The sequence below is a fragment of the Platichthys flesus genome, chromosome 11 (genome assembly GCF_949316205.1).
Source record: "Platichthys flesus chromosome 11, fPlaFle2.1, whole genome shotgun sequence".
NCBI lineage: Eukaryota > Metazoa > Chordata > Actinopteri > Pleuronectiformes > Pleuronectidae > Platichthys > Platichthys flesus.
In genome coordinates, this window is record NC_084955.1 from 8,717,645 (window position 1) to 8,736,670 (window position 19,026).

Sequence of the window (19,026 nt, forward strand, 5' to 3'; positions counted from 1 at the left end):
ATTTAATTCTGCATTTATTTCCATATTTATTTATTTATTTCCACATTTATTCCAACTTTTATTTTTCGATTTCAGTGTCCTTATGCTAATGAGAAAGGCGGGCCTAACCTCAGTCTCGAGCAGGATTGGTCAACTGAGCTACACACACACAGCCCCTGCGCTCCGCCACACAATCGCTCAGAGACACGGGCAGTGACTGAGACTTGATCTCTTCACCGTGAAGCAGCCAGTTAGTGACTCTGTGGAACAGTGGAAACAGTGGAAACAAAGAGTTTCTCTGGTCACATCTGCTCAGAGATCAGCGTCTTCATGATCAGAGCAGAGGCTGCAGGTGGTTTGTACCGAGCTGGAGTTTCTGTTTCCTCCTCCTCTCGGCTCGCTCCTTGTGCTCAGTACAACACGAGACGTGACGCTCACAGTCAGGACTACTGACACCTAAATCATCCCAATAAAAAATAACTTAACTAACCCTCTGAACTTGAACTAGTTCATTTTAAGTGTGAACTGGCTCAACGCTGCAAACAGCTACTGGACACCAGCATTGAAAGGCAGAAGTAGTAGGGCTGGATCATTACACTCCTGTGACCAATCCTGCATGAGACTGCGGTTAGGCCCGCCTTTCTCATTAGCATAAGGACACTGCAAATGCAAAGGAAATGTATCAGGGAAAAAATAAATGTTAAAATATATTTAAGACATTTCTTTTGACATTTCTTTTGGTATTAACATATTTGTTTATTTATTTCTGTATTTATTTATTTATTTCCATTTTTATTTATTCATTTATTTATTTATTTCTGTATTTATTTATACATTTATTTATTTATTTATTTTTACTTATGTCATGTATGGTCCTCCATACTTTCCAGATCGTTAGATTGCAGTGACTTTGTTACACATTTGATCTCGAATAACTGTAGTTCAAAGCATCATGCCGAAGTGTCCTTGGCAAGATACTGAACCCCTAAATGGCCCCTCATAAATGTTGAGTGTACTAATTGTAAGTCGCTTTGGACAAAAGCGTCAGCCAAAAGGACATGTAATGTAAACATGTGCTGCTTTTGGAAATAGCCTGCTTCACATTATCAGACATGTTCTAAGTAAAGTTTGGTTTGAACAGGTCTGGCAGTAATAATATCTGGGTTTAGACAGCTTTCTTCCACTAAAGTACATGAAATCATCATTAGCAAACGAAAACTTGTATGTTTTCATTTTATAGAAATTGTTTGACATATTTAAGTGTGACATTATACATATATGCGATCTAACATGTACAAAAATAGAACAAACCAGGAAGATGGCCAATATGTTTCAATCACTTCTGTGATTCGTGCTTTAATTTAAATTTCAACAAATTCACCATTAGATGAAAATTCTATATTACTTTAAAATGTGTGCATGATTTAATTTGTAAAAAAATAATTCTAATGTCATGTCAGGAAAAATTTCCCTTTTTTAGTCTGATCACCTTGTTTTGTTCTTTCCACGTTTACTCTGCTATGAATACTTTTATTCATAGCAGAGTAAAGTCACTAACATTAGTGACTTTACTTTATCCAGCCCCAGTTCAACCACAGACAGTGATTTCCCTTGGAAATGTTCATCATTTTATCTTTTTCATGTTCATCTATTGAACATTACGGTTGCATCCTCCAGTTATTTAGCAAAACTTAACTGAAATCTCTGGTTGGTAGTGATTTTTAGAAGGGGCGGGGATGTGAGTGATATTGAAAGTCAGTTGGAAAAAGGTGGAAGTAAAATTGTCATGGTCAGCGTGTGACCTGTCACTGTGCCGCAGCAGTCACAAATGGATAAGTTTCGGGTGGTTCTGAACATTGCCAACAAACAGTCCAACCTTGGTTTTGGACTGTTGGCCCTGATGACAGCAGGAGGGGAGCAGATTTTCTCCACAGTGGTGTTCAGTTGTCCCTGCAATGAGTTGAACTTCATATATGGTTTGATGTTCCTGCTGGTACCCGGTCTGGCTCTGCTGCTGCTGGGTTACATCCTGAATAAGAAGACATGGATGCTGTTGACAGGTTTGTGCCAGGGCCAGGCCAAGCTGTGCAGCTGCAAGTGGCTGAGAGCTGCCGTGACAGTCGTCTTCCAGATCAACATCACAGCGCTGGTGGCACCTTTCACCTGGATTGCTGTGGCTCTGCTCAACGGCAACTACTATGAGTGTCTGATGACTGGGTCCAAGATTCGTCCAGTCCAACATCTGTGTCAAAGAAACAACTCCAAGGTCCCGTGTGAGAACCTGCACAGGTTTCCCTGTAGAGATGCCAGTGTACTGCAGACTGACAGAGAGGATGTCCTGGTGGCGTTGAAAGCTCAGTCTCAGGTCAGTGCTACTCTGCCGATTAACAAAGTTTGAATTAGGATGGCAATAATTAGGGGAATGGAGAGTGGGGGACATCACGTCTAAAACAATTCTCTGTGTTAGATAGCATGCAGTAGCTAGTTGCCAGGTCTGTGTGTTTTCTACAAAATGTCAGGTGGTATGGTACATAATATAATGACTAACTCTGAAAGACTGTGATCTGGCAACCTAAACTTCAAACTGTATTTTGGATTGTTGACCATTAACAGCCCTGTAAGTAACCTATTTATAGTTTAAATGTTCTAAATGTCATGGAATTGAAAATGATCAAATTAACATTGATTGATATCACGGTATATTTATTTGTTCAGTCGTTCCCAAAGTGATTTAAAACATCAGGTCATTTAAAAAGAAGAAGTGAGAGTGTCAATAACAGCTCAGCTAATGAGGATGTTCTGTCATCCGTGCAAACATGTATCCTCTTTTAAACAAGTGGCAAAAATATGTAATATTAATTCCTCCTTCCATTGCTGGATCAAGAGCAGAGTTCTGCCTTTATATGGGTCATTAAAAAGCAAACTTTTATCACATTTAATAGCCACAGCTTATCTAATTATGGCTATGAATTCATTTGTCAACTGATATGTCTCTCAGATTAATCTTTCAGACTGTTATTATATTTTAAGCATCAAGAGGCTCCACAGGCCATCATTAGGTTAATGTCCACGCTACCAAGCTGGATCAAAGTAAAAAAAACTTGATGCATTCAAAATGATACATTATTACGGCACATGCATCAAACAAAAAAAGCTGCGCGATGTGTTCTCTGGTCCATGAAATTGTGCAGGTTTTTAACACACAGTACATTTTGAAGTCATACAGTGTTGTGATAAAAGTTAATGATGTTATGTTTTGAGAGTACTTATACATGAATGTAACTACTGAGACCTTGTATAAGACATGTGAGAGTTCTGTTTCAGTGTTCAAGGTCATTCACCTTTACATACTTTGTGTTAACGGTACCCACAGATATTGGGTTGGCTGCTCATCGCCTTTGTCATGTTGTCCAGCGTGCTGCTGACCTGTCTGGCTCGGTGCAGCTCCCCCATTAGCTACCTTCAGCTCATGTTCTGGAGGGCGTATGCTCAGGAGGAGGGCGAGCTTATTGAATCATACACCGCGAAAAATGCCAAAGAACTTGCCCAGCGGAACCTTCAGAGTTTCTTCAGCCAGGAAACAGCTCAACCCATCCTCACCCCTTCAAACAAAGACTGGGAGAAGATCTCCTCCCTCTACAAATTTAGCACCAAAGGACAGTTCTACAGCACCTTGCACCGCTATGTGGAGACACGCGAGGAGTGTAACGACGGGATGATGAGGATGGCTTCCATTGCGTCTAGCAAGTCTGCTGACGACCACCCAGCTGTTCTTCAATTTGTAGACGACTGCACGATTGCAGTGTGAAGTCTGCTGATGTATGGATTACACTCATATCATCACTGAATTACACTCAGTGCAGGTATGGCTCTTTAGAGTCACCTCATATTTGGTCTGAGAGAAAGAATGTATTAGTTTAGCTTTTTATTAGCATCCATACACTTACTCTTTGACACAGAAATACAAAAAAGAAAACTGTTATTATTAAATATGGACTTTAATGGGTGAAATATGTGAGATGATCTGTATAATTGCAGAACAGTCGCACACACAGACGCTTTATACAGACAGAAAAAGTAGTAAATTTAAGTGGCCACTATGTGATGGTCTGGAGAATGATGTCCATCGTATTGTTGTCTGTAACTGTGCAGTCTTTGAGATGGCTCTGGATGCAGTGGGTGATTGACCTCCTCACGACCGTTGATGAGTTCCAGCTACATGGAAAAAATATTATTATTGGACATATCGCACACTCAAATTGGCATTGAACTTCTATGGGTCCTTCAAGGGATAGTTGACCCAAAAATGAAAATTCCCGCATTATCTACTCACCACTATGCCGATGGGTGGGGGAAGTGTTTGAGTCCAAAAAACACTTTTGGAGTTTCAGGGGTAAACAGCTGTTCAGCCAAAATCCTATGCAGTTAAAGTAAATGGTGAACAATATTTCAAATGTAAAAAAAAACAACAGAGCCCCGACATTCATAATTGACTTGAAACAAGGTCATATACAATGTTTTGATCCTAAATGCCCACTGTGTTCCATCCCCCGAACGAGGCTCTGGAGGAGAATAAAGCAACAACAATATGGTGTAAATGACGTTGCTTCGAGTTAAATTTCAATGTTGGGGCTCATAGACTTTTGGCTTTGGATTTGGCTACAATGCTGATTACCCCTGAAACTCCATAGTGGTGATTAGATAATCAATGAATTTTAAATTTTGGGTTGAGAAATCCCTTTAACAAAGCACATGCTAAGTGTGAGGCCGATAAGAAGAACAGCCATACAGACAAACAGATTTCTGGAATTAGTAGAAAGGTGTCGATGTCTGAATCCCAGTGTCCAATGTCCTCTGTGAGCTTTCACAGCCTTTTGCTGTTGTTTTCATGTGTAAAGAAGTAGGACATAATGTTGACGTGAGTCATGTCAGACAAGTCTCTGTAACATATAATCTGGATTATGAATGGAATATTCTATTAGCAACTCATGCAAAAGTCAAATTCAAGACAATTTCTCCAGAAAAATGTTCATAGTCAAAATCTTGCGGTCCATGTAAACATAGTTACTGTGTGTAAAGAAAAACAGATCAGTGATATAATAAACATGAACAGCAGCAGCAGTGATAATGTGGAAAGAGCTTCCTGTCCACCCAGTGTTTGTGTAGGTTAGAACAGTATACGTGTCATCTTCGTACAGTGGTTAAGAGTTGACAACTTCCTGTGCACTTCTGGTAACCTGTGAACATTCAGCCTATGTGCATCAGTGATGTCTTTATCTTAACTATGGCACCCTATACAAACTGTACACTCAGCCAAGCAAGCTGTAAGCATTGTGTGCTGTTCAAACGTGATTTTTTTGTCTAGTGTGAATCCAAGGTGTTTGAGGCTTTCAGCCATTTCAAATGTGTATTTATTAATCATTGGAGGGTTCAGTGATTGGTTTTGTGACACTTTCCAGATCGATAGATTGCAGTGACTTTGTTTCACATTTGTTGGTGAATAACTGTAGTTCAAAGCATCATGTGCTGCTTTTGGAAATAGCCTACTTCACATTATCAGACATGTTCTAAGTAAAGTTTGGTTTGAACAGGTCTGGCAGTAATCATAATTGGGTCTAGACAGCTATCTTCCACTAAAGTACACAAATCATCATTAGAAAATGAAAACTTTTATATTTACATTACTATATAAATATGTGTCTGATTATTAAATATTTAAGTGTGACATTATACATATATATGATCTTACAAATAAAAAAATTGAAGAAGCAAGAAAAATGGCCAATATGTTTCATAACACTTCTGTGGTCTGTGCTTTAATTTTGATTTCAAGAGTTTCACAATAAGATGGAAATACTTTGTATCTTTAAATATGTGCAGGATTTAATTTGCAAAAAAATCGTTCTCGAGTCATCTCAGGAACAATTTCTCTTTTTAGTTTGATCACCTTGTTTTGTCCTTTCTATGTTTACTCTGCTATGAATGGTGTTATTCCGCTGACATTAGTGACTTAACTTTATCCATCCCCAGTTCACCCACAGACAGTGATTTCCCTTGGAAATGTTTATCATTAAATCTTTGTCATGTTTATCTATTGAAAATTACAACTTCATCCTCCAGTTATTTAGCAGACATCTCTGAGTGTTGGTGGTTTTTAGAGGGGGGCGGGGTTGTGAGGAGTCTCGAAAGTCCTATGGATTAGGTGAAAGTAAAAGTATTTAAGTTAAACTGTAACCTGTCACTGTGCCGCAGCAGTCACAAATGGATACATTTCGGGTGGTTATGGACATTGCCAACAAACAGTCTTACCTTGGTTTGGCACTGTTGGCCCTGTTGACAGCAGGAGGGGAGCAGATGTTCTCCTCAGTGGTGTTCAGTTGTCCCTGCAATGAGTTGAACTTCATATATGGTTTGATGTTCCTGCTGGTACCCGGTCTGGCTCTGCTGCTGCTGGGTTACATCCTGAATAAGAAGACATGGATGCTGTTGACAGGTTTGTGCCAGGGCCAGGCCAAGCCGTACAGCTGCAGAACTGCCGTGACAGTCGTCTTCCAGATCAACATCACAGCGCTGGTGGCACCTTTCACCTGGATTGCTGTGGCTCTGCTCAGCGGCAACTACTATGAGTGTCTGATGACTGGGACCAAGATTAGTCAAGTCCAACTTCTGTGTCAAAGAAACAACTCCAAGGTCCTGTGTGAGAACCTGCACAGGTTTCCCTGTAGAGATACCAGTGTACTGCAGACTGACAGAGAGGATGTCCTGCTGGCGTTGAAAGCTCAGTCTCAGGTCAGTGCTACTCTGCCGATTAACAAAGTCTGAATTAGAATGGCAATAATTAGGGGAATGGAAAGTGGGGATCATCATGTGTAAAACAATTCACTGTGTTAAATAGCATGCAGCTACTAGTTCCGAGGTCTGTGTGTTTTCTACAAAATGTCAGTTGGTATGGTACATAAGATAATGACATACTCTGAAAGACTGTGATCTGCAACCTAAACTTCAAACTGCATTTTTGCATGGTTGACTTTTAACAGCCCCATAAGTAACCTATTTGTAGTTAAAGGTTCCAAATGTCATGGAATTGAAAATGATCAAGTTAACATCTATTGATACTACGGTGTATTTATTTGTTCATTGGTTCCCAAAGTGAATTAAAACATCAGGTCAGTTAAAAAGAAGAAGTGAGAGTGTCAATAACAGCTCAGCTAATGAAGATGTTCTGTCATCCGTGCAAACATGTATCCTCTTTTAAACAAGTGGCAAAAATATGTAATATTAATTCCACCTTTCCATTGGTGGATCAAGAGCAGAGTTCTGCCTTCATATGGGTCATTTAAAAGCAAACTTTTATCACATTAACTCGCAACAGCTTGTCTAAGTGTGGCTATGAATTCATTTGTCAACTGATATGTCTCTCAGATCAATCTTTCAGAATGTTGTTATATTTTTAGCATCAAGAGGCTCCACAGGCCATCATTAGGTTGATGTCCACGCTACCAAGCTGGATCAAAGTAAAATTACTTGATGCAATCAAAATGATACACCATTAAGGCACATGCATCAAACAAAAAAAAACCTGTGTGATAAGTAGACAGCATCATCTGTGTTCTCTCGTCCATGAAACTGTGCAGGTTTTTAACATACAGTACATTTGAAGTCATACAGTGTTGTGATAAAAGTAAATGATGTTACATTTTGAGAGGACTTATACATGAATGTATTTACTAAGACCTCGTGTAAGACACGTGAGAGTTCTGTTTCAGTGTTCAGGGTCATTCACCTTTACATACTGTGTGTTAACGGTCCCCACAGATATTGGGTTGGCTGCTCATCGCCTTTGTCATGTTGTTCAGTCTTCTGCTGACCTGTCTGGCTCGGTGCAACTCCCCAATCAGCTACCTGCAGCTCATGTTCCGGAGGGCGTATGTTCAGGAGGAGGGCGAGCTTATTGAATCATACACCGCGAAAAACGCCAAAGAACTTGCCCATTAGAACCTTCAGAGATTCTTCCAAAAGGAACCAGCTGAACCCATCATCACCCCTTCAAACAAAGACTGGGAGAAGATCTCCTCCATCCACAAATTTAGCACCAAAGGACAGTTCGACAGCAATTTGCACCGCTATGTGGAGACAAGTCTGTAGTGTGACGATGAGATGATGAGTATGGCTTCCATTGTGTCTAGCAAGTCTGCTGATGACCACCCTTCTGTTCTTCAATTTGTAGACGACTGCACGATTCCAGTGTGAGGTCTGCTGATGTATGGATTACACTCATATCTATGGGGTGCGGTTTGTAAAGCAGCTCACGCTGAAAATAAAAGCAACATTTTGCTTCAAACCATGTTTAAAAAACTGGTGTGAATTTTTGAGAGTCACTTTTTTGCACATTTACAACTATATTTGTCAACTTAGAGATATTTTAAATATTTAAATCCAAATGTTAAATGTAACACTTAAATGTTAAGGGTTAAATCTAAATGCTAATTCGAAATCGAAATCGAAATCGAAATGTTAAATTTAAATCTAAATATAAATCTAAATGTGAAATCTAAATGTGAAATCTAAATCTGAATCTAAATCTAAATGTTAAATCTAAATGTTAAATCTAAATGTTAAATCTAAATCTCAATCTAAATCTAAATGTTAAATCTAAATGTTAAATCTAAGTGTTAAATCTAAAGGTTAAATCTAAATGTTAAATCTAAATCTAAATCTAATGTTAACTCTAAATGTTTCGGGTGAAACTAAATATTTAACTAATATGGAAATTCAGATGCCGGTAACAGGAAGTAACGAAATAAAAGCTCGGCTCTGAAGGAGAATAAAGCAACAACAATATGGTGTAAATGACGTTGCTTCGAGTCAAATTTAAATATCGGGGCTTACAGACATTTGGGTTTGGCTACAATGCTGATTACCTCTGAAACATAGGGGTGATTAGTTAATCAATGAATTTAAAACTTTGGATTGAACAATCCCTTTAACAAAGCACATAATAAGTGTGAGGCCGATAAGAAGAACAGCCATACAGGCAGACAGATTTATGGAATTAGTAGAAAGGTGGTGATGTCTGATCCCAGTGTCCAATGTCCTCTGTGAGCTTTCACAGCCTTTAGCTGATGTGTTCAGGTGTAAAGAAGTAGGACATAATGTTGAAGGAGTCATGTCAGACTAGTCTCTGTAACACATTATCAGGATTATGAATGGTATATTATATTAACAACTCATGTATAAGTCAAATTCAAGACAATTTCTCCAGAATAATGTTCCTCGTCAAAATCTTGCAGTCCTTGTAAACATAGTTACTGTGTTTGAAGACAAACAGATCAGTGGTATCAATTAAAAATGAACAACAGCAACAGTGATGATGTGTAAAGAGCTTCCTGTCCACCCAGTGTTTGTGTAGGTTTGTACAGGATACGTGTCACCTTCGTACTGTGGTTAAGAGTTGACCACTTCCTGTGCACTGCTGGTACCTGTGAACATTCAGCCTATGTTGATCAGTGATGGTTTTCTCTTAACTATGGCACCCTTTACAAATTGTACATTTAGCATTGCAAGCTGTGAGCATTGTCAGCTGTTCAAACGTGATTTTATTGTCTAGTGTGAATCCAAGGTGTTGAAGGTTTCAGCCATTTCAAATGTGTCATTAGTATTCATTGGAGGGTTCATATTGAGATGGAGGAGATTATTCTCATCTACAAATGACGCATGTCATGTGTGGAGAGGATGTCTCAGTTTAATGCACTGAAGAGTGTTTTAGTCTGAGGAGTCACTCTTGAGGGAAAGAAACCACTTAGAGGATGACATCACTTCTGTGAATCCAAGTTGTTGAAGCTTTCAGCCATTTCAAATATGTCATTATTAATCATTGGAGGGTTCAGTATTGGTTTTGTGACCCTTTCCAGATCGATAGATTGCGGTGACTTTGTTTCACATTTGTTGGTGAATAACTGTAGTTCAAAGCATCATGTGCTGCTTTTGGAAATAGCCTGCTTCACATTATCACACATTTTCTAAGTAAAGTTTGGTTTGAATAGGTCTGGCAGTAATCATAACTGGGTCTAGACAGCTTTTCCCCCTTAAGTATCATTCAATCTTTGTCATGTTTATCTATTGAAAATTACAGCTGCATCCTCCAGTTATTTAGCAGAACTGAACTGACATCTCTTGGTGGTAGTGGTTTATAGAGGGGGCGGGGATTTGAGGAGTCTCGAAAGTCAGATGGAAAAAGGTGGAAGTGAAAGTGTAACAGTTAAACTCTAACCTGTCACTCTGCCGCAGCAGCAGTCACAAATGGATAAGTTTCGGGTGGTTCTGAACATTGCCAACAAACAGTCCAACCTTGGTTTTGGACTGTTGGCCCTGATGACAGCAGGAGGGGAGCAGATTTTCTCCTCAGTGGTGTTCAGTTGTCCCTGCAATGAGTTGAACTTCATATATGGTTTGGTGTTTCTGCTGGTTCCTGGTCTGGCTCTGCTGCTGCTGGGTTACATCCTGAATAAGAAGACATGGAAGCTGTTGACAGGTTTGTGCCAGGGCCAGGCCAAGCTGTGCAGCTGCAGAACTGCTGTGACAGTCCTCATCCAGATCAACACCACAGCGCTGGTGGCACCTTTCACCTGGATTGCTGTGGCTCTGCTCAGCGGCAACTACTATGAGTGTCTGATGACTGGGACCAAGATAAGTCAAGTCCAACTTCTGTGTGAAAGAAACAACTCCAAGGTCCCGTGTGAGAACCTGCACAGGTTTCCCTGTAGAGATAACAGTGTACGGCAGACTGACAGAGAGGATGTCCTGCTGGCGTTGAAAGCTCAGTCTCAGGTCAGTGCTACTCTGCCGATTCAAAAAGTCTGAATTAGAATGGCAATAATTAGGGGAATGGAGAATGGGGATCATCGTGTGTAAAACAATTATCTGTGTTAAATAGCATGCAGCAGTTAGTTGCCAGGTCTGTGTGTTTTCTACAAAATGTCAGTTGGTATGGTACATAATACAATGACATACTCTGAAAGACTGTGATCTGGACACCTAAACTTCAATCTGTATTTTGAATTGTTGACCATTCACAGCCCTATAAGTAACCTATTTATAGTTTAAAGGTTCCAAATGTCACGGAATTTAAATTGATCAAATTAACATCAATTGATACTACAGTATATTTATGTGTTAATTTGTTCCCAAAGTGATTTAAAACATCAGGTCATTTAAAAAGAAGAAGTGAGAGTGTCAATAACAGCTCAGCTAATGAGGATGTTCTGTCATCAGTACAAACATGTATCTTCTTTAAAACAAGTGGCAAAGATATGTAATATTAATTCACCCTTTCCATTGGTGGATCAAGAGCAGAGTTCTGCCTTTATATGGGTCATTTAAAAGCAAACATGTATCACATTAACTAGCAACAGCTTGTCTAAGTGTGGCTATGATTTCATTTGTCAACTGATATGTCTCTCAGATTAATCTTTCAGACTGTTGTTATATTTGAAGCATCTAGAGCAGACATGGGCGAAGTACGGCCCGTTGGGCTTTTTAATCCGGCACGCCGAACTTGTCCAAACTAAAAAAAAAAAAAAAAAAAAAAAAAATATATATATATATATATATATATTATTATTATTTATTTTTGTTAACAATGTAGTAGCACTTAGATGGCACTTACTTATAGCACTTTGTAGTTTGGGCTTATTTTGGAAGAAATTGTACTTTCTTGCTTCTTGTTGTTCTGGGTTTGTACCCTCGGGGTTGAATGCACTTATTGTAAGTTGCTTTGGATAAAAGCGTCAGCTAAATTAAATTTGACTGGGAGTGTGGTGTATAGGGCTCGAAAGGGCACATGATCTCCCTTCACTTTTTCGATTTGCACTGTGAGCCCCTCTGTAAAATGAGCGGATCAAGGAAACAAAAAGTGGACAATGAGTGCAGAGTGTTTAATATCGACTGGACAACAAAATACTTTTTCACTGAAGTCCAATCGAAGGCTGTATGCCTGATATGCCTAGAAACTGTGGCAGTTTTCAAGGAGTACAACATCAGCCGTCACGTTGCTACGAAGCATGCTAACTACGATTTCACTGACAAACTGCGATCCAAGAGTCAACTACCAAGGCAAGCCTTTCTCCGACGGCGAGTATTTGTTCGATTGCCTTGCAAATAAATGCTTTGCTACCTGTTAAAGGCCAAATCTTTTCTTTTAATGATTTTTCCATGTCATTTATATTAGTTCACAAAAACACTCCATCCATCTGGTCCTGGCCCGGCACCTCTGTCAAATTTTAGAACCCATTGTGGCCCGCAAGTTAAAATGTTTGCCCACCCCGGATCTAGAGGCTCCACAAGCCATCATTAGGTTGATGTCCACGCTACCAAGCTGGATACAAAGTAAAAAAGCTGCGTGATGAGTGGACAGCATCATCTGTGTTCTCCCATCCATGAAACTTGCAGGTTTTCAACATACTTGTTAAAAACATACATTTGAAGTCATACAGTGTTGTGATATAAGTAAATGATGTTACATTTTGAGAGGACTTATACATGAATGTAACTACTGAGACCTTGTATAAGACACGTGAGAGTTCTGTTTCAGTGTTCAGGGTCATTCACCTTTACATACTGTGTTTTAACGGTCCCAACAGATATTGGGTTGGCTGCTCATCGCCTCTGTCATGTTGTTCAGCCTCCTGCTGACCTGTCTGGCTCGTTGCAGCTCCCCCATCAGCTACCTGCAGCTCAAGTTCTGGAGGGCGTATGCTCAGGAGGAGGGCGAGCTTATTGAATCATACACCGCGAAAAACGCCAAAGAACTTGCCCAGCGGAATCTTCAGAGTTTCTTCCACCAGAAACCAGCTGAACCCATCCTCACCCCTTCAAACAAAGACTGGGAGAAGATCTCCTCCCTCTACAAATTTAGCACCAAAGGACAGTTCTACAGCACCTTGCACCGCTATGTGGAGACACGCGAGGAGTGTGACGACGGAATGATGAGGATGGCTTCCATTGCGTCAAGCGAGTCTGCTGACGACCACCCAGCTGTTCTTCAATTTGTAGACGACTGCACGTTTCCGGTGTGAAGTCTGCTGATGTATGGATAACACTCAGTGCAGGTGTGGCTCTTAAGAGTCACCTCATATTTGGTCTGAGAGAAAGAATGGATTAGCTTAGCTTTTTATTGGCATTCATACACTTACCCTTTGACACAGAAATACAAAAAAGAAAACTATGGACTTTAATGGGTGAAATATGTGAGATGATCTGTATAATGGCAGAATAGCCGACACTTTATACAGACAGAAGGAGTAGTAAAGTTATAGTGCCCACTATGTGATGGCCTAAATGTCCGCTGTGTACCACCATTTAAACAAAACACATGCTAAGTGTGAGGCCGATAAGAAGAACACCCAAAAAGACAAACAGATTTCTGGAATTAGTAGAAAGGTGTCGATATCTGAATCCCAGTGTCCAATGTCCTCTTGGAGCTTTCACAGCCTTTTGCTGTTGTTTTCAGGTGTAAAGAAGTAGGACAAAATTTTGACATGAGTCATGTTCCTGTCCATCCAGTGTTTGTGTAGGTTTGAACAGGATATGTGTCACCTTCGTACTGTGGTTAAGAGTTGACAACTTCCTGTGCGCTGCTGGAAACCTGTGAACATTCAGTCTATGTGCATCAGTTTTTTCTTTCTCTTAACTATGGCACCCTATACAAACTGTACATTCAGCCAGAGCTTTGAGCATTGTGTGCTGTTCAAACGTGAGTTTATTGTCTAGTGTGAATCCAAGGTGTTGAAGGTTTCAGCCATTTCAACTGTGTCTTTATTAATCGTTGGAGGGTTCATATTGAGATGGAGGAGATTATTCTCATCTACAAATGATGCATGTCATGTGTGGAGAGGATGTCTCAGTTTAATGCACTCAAGAGTGTTTTAGTCTGAGGAGTAACTCTTGAGGGAAAGAAACCACTTAGAGGATGACATCACTTCCACTCTTGATACTTCGGATTGCTTCCCTCTTTAACTGTAACACTGCTCTGCTCTCTATGGCAACATTCTAATACTAATGAATAAATAATCTCATTCTGCATGGTTGTATATTTCCTCTTTCCTCCCGTCATCAAATGAAGATGTCATGCTTAACATTTCATGCAAATGAATGAGTGCAGCATTCTGGTTTTCGACACTGTCAACAAACTATCAGGTAATCCCAAGAACCAGACCAGCAGGATTTTTTCAAATGAATGCCCCAACACGGTCAGAGCTGCATAGATGCAAACAACAGAGAGCTGAAAAGGGGTTGTACCTTTGCTCAGAAGGGACTTCCCTCTGTCAAAGAGTTAATGGTTGTGGGTGGGAGGGAGTTTTTACACTGTCTCCAAGGAGGAGCCAGAGGAGAAGCGAGGCAGCATGGGAGGAGCACAAAGAGGCTTGGCAATTGTGTTTTGTCCTCAGCTGAGACAACAGACAGCAGGGAATGACTATAGGCTGCACAGACAGTTTTCTGTTATTATTGTTTTTGTTCACTTTGGGTAATTGTGTGTAGTGTGTCCTCCCTGACAACATGGATAACTTCAATGCTGTCTTTCGGTTTTTCTTGGACCAGAAAGCCACAATTGGCTATAGTTTCATGGCTCTCCTGACTTTGGGCGGGGAGCGACTCTTCTCCATGGTTGCCTTTCAGTGTCCTTGCAACCACGACCAGAACTTTGCCTATGGGGTGATTTTCCTGCTGGGCCCTGCTGCCGTGCTACTGGTCTTTGGTTTGTTCTTCAGCAGCAGGTTGTGGAGGGTTTACACTGGCTGCTGCCTCAATCCCATGAAACTTTGCCCCCGAGGGAACTGCTTCGGATGCCTAAGGACATTCATGAGTATCTTCACTGGGGCTTGTGTGGCTCCTGTAATGTGGCTCTCTGTGGCCCTGCTCAATGGAACATTTTTTGAGTGCGCTGTCAGTGGTCTTGATGATAACCTGGTGGTGGATGTGTTCTGTAAAAACAAGACCTTGGCTTGTCGGGAGGAGCTGGCTCGAGTGCCCTGTGACCGCTCCAAACTGTCCAGTGATGACCGCATGGAGGTGCTGCTGAAGCTCAGGGCCCAGTCACAGGTAAGAGACACACATCAGGGTGTATGAGCAATTTGAGAACTGCACTTTGGAACCCTCTCCAAAACAAGAGGCATCTGAAGGGATTTATGTCATGACAATGAATTTCTAGCTTCTGTCAAAGCTGAGGATTACTCATGGAGTGCAACCCGATGCTGTGTAAACAGTTCTGTTTTTAGACTTTTGACATCTGAGAAAATAAGTATGGCGATGTCATATTGATGTGATCTTGGTTCTATCAAGAATTTACTAAACAAAGCATGTGCTACAAAATGTAGTTTAAAATAACAATCAGGATGTTTACAGGCCATATTTAATGAAGGATGCATTGTAGGGAAAATAGGATCCAGGTTTTTTGGAGTTTGGCACTAAAAGTCTGAACAAATCAACCGCTGATACATCGTTTTGACAAACATTATTGAAGTCTTATTGTAAGAGAAGCCCTTGAATCACAGGAGTGAACAAATACATTCCCAGTGAATGTGATTTTTCATTCTTAATCCAGCTGGAAACAATCCCAGATGACATTGGGTAATAGACAGGTTACACCCTGGAGAGGTTTCCAGTGTATAGGAAGTCTAGCAGTCGTTCACACTCACAATCTCACCTACAGGCAATTTAAAGTCTCTATTTAACCTATATTATATGTCTTTGAGCTGTGGGGGGGAACCAGTTTACAATGATAAATCACAGGAGGAACAGCAGACGCTACAGAAAGGCCTGAGACTGTCTTCTGGTTTGAATCTAGGAACCTCTATCTGTAAACCTATTTAAAGTAAAGTCATATCTTAATTGTAATATCCCCAAAGAATCTCATTTAATGTTATACCTGTTTGATTAGAACAGAGATACATAGAAACTTGCAAAGCAATATTTGTTATTATTTTCCTTCTGAAAATGGTTCTTGTTGGCAGCTTGAGTGTGTAAGAATTACCATTGGTTTTTATTTGCGTATAGGAGGGTATTAAAAGTGGAGTTCTCTTTATCTGTATTTATTCAAACATAATATGTGTGTCCTCAAGTGTCAAGTCATCATGTCGTTCTTGTGTGTCCACAGATCCTGGGCTGGTGTATCATCATTATCGCTGTGTTCGTGGGCCTCCTTGGTACCTGCTGTAAAAACTGTCGCTCCAAAGTCAGCTACCTGCAGCTCACATTCTGGAAACGCTATTCAGAAAAGGAGAAGGCGCTCTTCGACACCTTCGCTTTGGATTATGCCACCAAGCTGGCCGAGAGAAACCTGCAGAGCTTCTTTGAGAACAAGAACCCGGTTCCATTTCCTTTCCCCAACCACAAGGCTTGGGAGGAGGTCTCTGCATATTATAATTATTCCAGAAGTGAGCAGTATTACAGCACTCTGCAGCGGTATGTAGAGAGGGCAGACAGAGACTTCACACCAGAGAAGAGACCTGTCATGGAATTTGAGCATGGAATAGAGATGATCTAAAGGAAGATGTTGTTTGTATGTTGGAATCTCCATTGGCCCTGGGTCCACATTTATGAACATCATGTGATCTGCTAAACATTTCATAAAAGGCAACAATTGAAGGAACAGACAAACAGTGGTGAGACAAACAGCGGTGAGACTAGTTTCACTTAACTGTCAGAATGGACCCTGGTGGTTTGACTGAGGAGGAGCTGTCTACAGTATGTTAAACTTGAAAGGTATAACTGTGCATAACCACTATTTTATACACACTTATTCTCCCTACCTCTGAAATCTTGTATGCATTTGCAGTCTTTGTTTACTAACGTGGTGCTTGAAAGTTTTTCTTTCTGATTTGCAAAGTAACGGATAGATAAAGATATATAGGCCAACAGTCAAGGTCGAGGAAGACTGAGGTCACATCGTTGTCATTAACTCTGTGTATTGTGGGCTAATAACAACCTTTAAACTCCAGGGGCCTGTAGATTTTGTCATTGTGATTGTGTTGATTTTGCCTAAAGCAAATTTAAGCACCTGGGACCAGTATGGGGTCAGCTGTTGTATTATGGGGGGCCAGTTTATCAATTCAAACAAATTCAGATTTTTAAAATATTGCAGTTCAGATGCCAAGTCAGACAAGTCAGGACAATATGACAAATTAACAATAGCAATTAAAATGGCCTTGACAACTAAATTGTGTACATTACCACTAAGTCTCAAAGGGGTTCCTCTGATTTAGGAGCATCCACTCTACAATTTATAAAACTCAAAACATTGATATATTCTGTGTATCTCCTCCTGGGCAGCATAAAGATGTTTGTGCTTTTCAACCTGATTACAATTAATGAATAAAAAGTGAAATCCCAATTGCATTGGTGCTTTGTGTGGTTTTGATCTTAGTACTTTTAAATCCTGGCTACATCCCTGGCTGTATTTCCAATGAAAAATGTATATAAAAGCTGAAAAGTGTTTGAAACGTTCACACCTAACACTGTGTTTTATTTGTAAAAATTTAAAAATTTAGGCTGGGTCTTTGTTAAAGTCAACTACTGTAAACATGCCTGCATATGACATGGGTAGAGTTGTCTGTTGACATTACGACGTCCAGTTGCATGTGATTAACCTCCGCACGGATAAGCAGTCTTTCAGCATTCCATCCTTTCTAGTCAACAGGCAAAGACATGTGCTCATGATAGCCACACGTGTGAGTACAGACATGTGCAGTGTGTCGTTTTCATCAGCAGAAGAATTATACTTAATATTAACAAGTAGCACTTATACTGAGATAATAGTACTCCCAAAAATATGAAAACAACATGCACATGAAGTAAAATAAATTGAATGGGGCTGGATAAACAAAAAATCCCTTAATTAACCTGAGTCATATACCTGAGTAGTATACCTGAGTAAAATACCTGAGTGATATCTCCTTATGCTACTTTAATCTTCAGTAAACGATTCATTTACAAATGATGATGCTTTGGTGTAAATTACAACCCCATTAACACTAGAAGAACTGAGATTATCAGTCAATTGATATATAAACAATTCAAGTAATTTTTCTTCCAAAAACATTCTCTCATTTGTCAGAAAAATTTCCAAAGCACCTAACAGCAGAGGGACAATACTACACTCGGTTGAAGTAAATGGCTCTGTGTTTAAATAGCACTTTCCTAGTCTTGATTTCCACTCAAAGCTCTAGTACCCATTAACCCATTCATACATACATACATACACCCTATCACACATCACCCATACTCTGCTTGCATCAGGAGCATTTTGGGGTTCCATATCTTGTCCAAGGACACTTCAGCATTCAGAATGGGGGAGACTGGGATTGAACTGCCAACCCTCTGGTTAGTGGATAACCTGTTCTGCCTAGCCACAGCTGACGAGAAGTACTAAGTGACAAATCTGATCAGAAGTCTACCACAAAGTGCTCCTGTGGGTGTGGTGTTACAAAACAAAGTGCTCCTATGGGTGTGGTGTTTGATCTTGCGAGAAAATGCGTATGATGATAAATGATGATGCTCCCTTCAAATAGAACTTGTGGTTACAAAGTGGGAAGTCATGTACAGAGTGTGGTCATGTGACAACACTGCAACTTTAGACAAAGGCATTTATTCATTTTGGATTTAGATTTACAAAAAACCCTAGTTGGAACACTATGCTTGCTTGCTGACCCTCCCAGTATCTGACTCATTCATTCTGTCTTCTCAATGTTTGTTAAAACTTTCAAACTCAGTCCTGTCTCCGCTCCTGTGTTCTGCCCTTAAACTCCAGCCAATGATTCTCTTTTCCTTTAACTCTTTTAACGATTACATCTTTTTATTTCTTGGGTATTTGAAATGTTATTTTTCAGGGCAAGATATTGGTGCAGTGATTATAGATAACATCGAAAGCTGGAAGTCAAGGAACTTCCTTTAACTCAATTATAACAAAGCAGAAGTGGTTTTATGGACCCTCCTCCCTTTGCCTCTATACTAAGTGATGTCCCTGGCTCCCTATAAACAATAATTCACACAACT

The 19,026-nt window shown here is 40.1% G+C and overlaps 3 protein-coding genes and 1 pseudogene across 3 annotated transcripts; all 4 read left to right on the top strand.

Annotated features, from left to right (window-relative positions):
- The first annotated feature begins 1,807 nt into the window (after positions 1-1,807).
- On the top strand, positions 1,808-5,743 carry LOC133965053 (calcium homeostasis modulator protein 6-like). Its single transcript, XM_062399438.1, has 2 exons — positions 1,808-2,344; positions 3,353-5,743. The coding sequence occupies exons 1-2, from the start codon at positions 1,808-1,810 to the stop codon at positions 3,785-3,787; spliced, it is 972 nt and encodes a 323-aa protein (XP_062255422.1). The 3' UTR covers positions 3,788-5,743.
- A 497-nt stretch (positions 5,744-6,240) lies between these two features.
- On the top strand, positions 6,241-8,229 carry LOC133965554 (calcium homeostasis modulator protein 6-like; annotated as a pseudogene).
- Positions 8,230-10,254: 2,025 nt separating this feature from the next.
- calhm6 (calcium homeostasis modulator family member 6) lies at positions 10,255-14,056 on the top strand. The gene is made up of 2 exons (XM_062398744.1): positions 10,255-10,806; positions 12,618-14,056. The coding sequence occupies exons 1-2, from the start codon at positions 10,279-10,281 to the stop codon at positions 13,050-13,052; spliced, it is 963 nt and encodes a 320-aa protein (XP_062254728.1). The 5' UTR covers positions 10,255-10,278; the 3' UTR covers positions 13,053-14,056.
- A 106-nt stretch (positions 14,057-14,162) lies between these two features.
- On the top strand, positions 14,163-17,442 carry LOC133964577 (calcium homeostasis modulator protein 5-like). The gene is made up of 2 exons (XM_062398745.1): positions 14,163-15,075; positions 16,130-17,442. The coding sequence occupies exons 1-2, from the start codon at positions 14,533-14,535 to the stop codon at positions 16,517-16,519; spliced, it is 933 nt and encodes a 310-aa protein (XP_062254729.1). The 5' UTR covers positions 14,163-14,532; the 3' UTR covers positions 16,520-17,442.
- Positions 17,443-19,026: the final 1,584 nt, after the last annotated feature.

Coding starts and splice junctions, on each gene's coding strand:
- LOC133964577 (XM_062398745.1), top strand. CDS start 14,533: ATGGATAACTTCAATGCTGTCTTTCGGTTTTTCTTGGACCAGAAAGCC. Junction 15,076..16,129: donor AGCTCAGGGCCCAGTCACAG/GTAAGAGACACA, acceptor GTGTGTCCACAG/ATCCTGGGCTGGTGTATCAT.
- LOC133965053 (XM_062399438.1), top strand. CDS start 1,808: ATGGATAAGTTTCGGGTGGTTCTGAACATTGCCAACAAACAGTCCAAC. Junction 2,345..3,352: donor CGTTGAAAGCTCAGTCTCAG/GTCAGTGCTACT, acceptor CGGTACCCACAG/ATATTGGGTTGGCTGCTCAT.
- calhm6 (XM_062398744.1), top strand. CDS start 10,279: ATGGATAAGTTTCGGGTGGTTCTGAACATTGCCAACAAACAGTCCAAC. Junction 10,807..12,617: donor CGTTGAAAGCTCAGTCTCAG/GTCAGTGCTACT, acceptor CGGTCCCAACAG/ATATTGGGTTGGCTGCTCAT.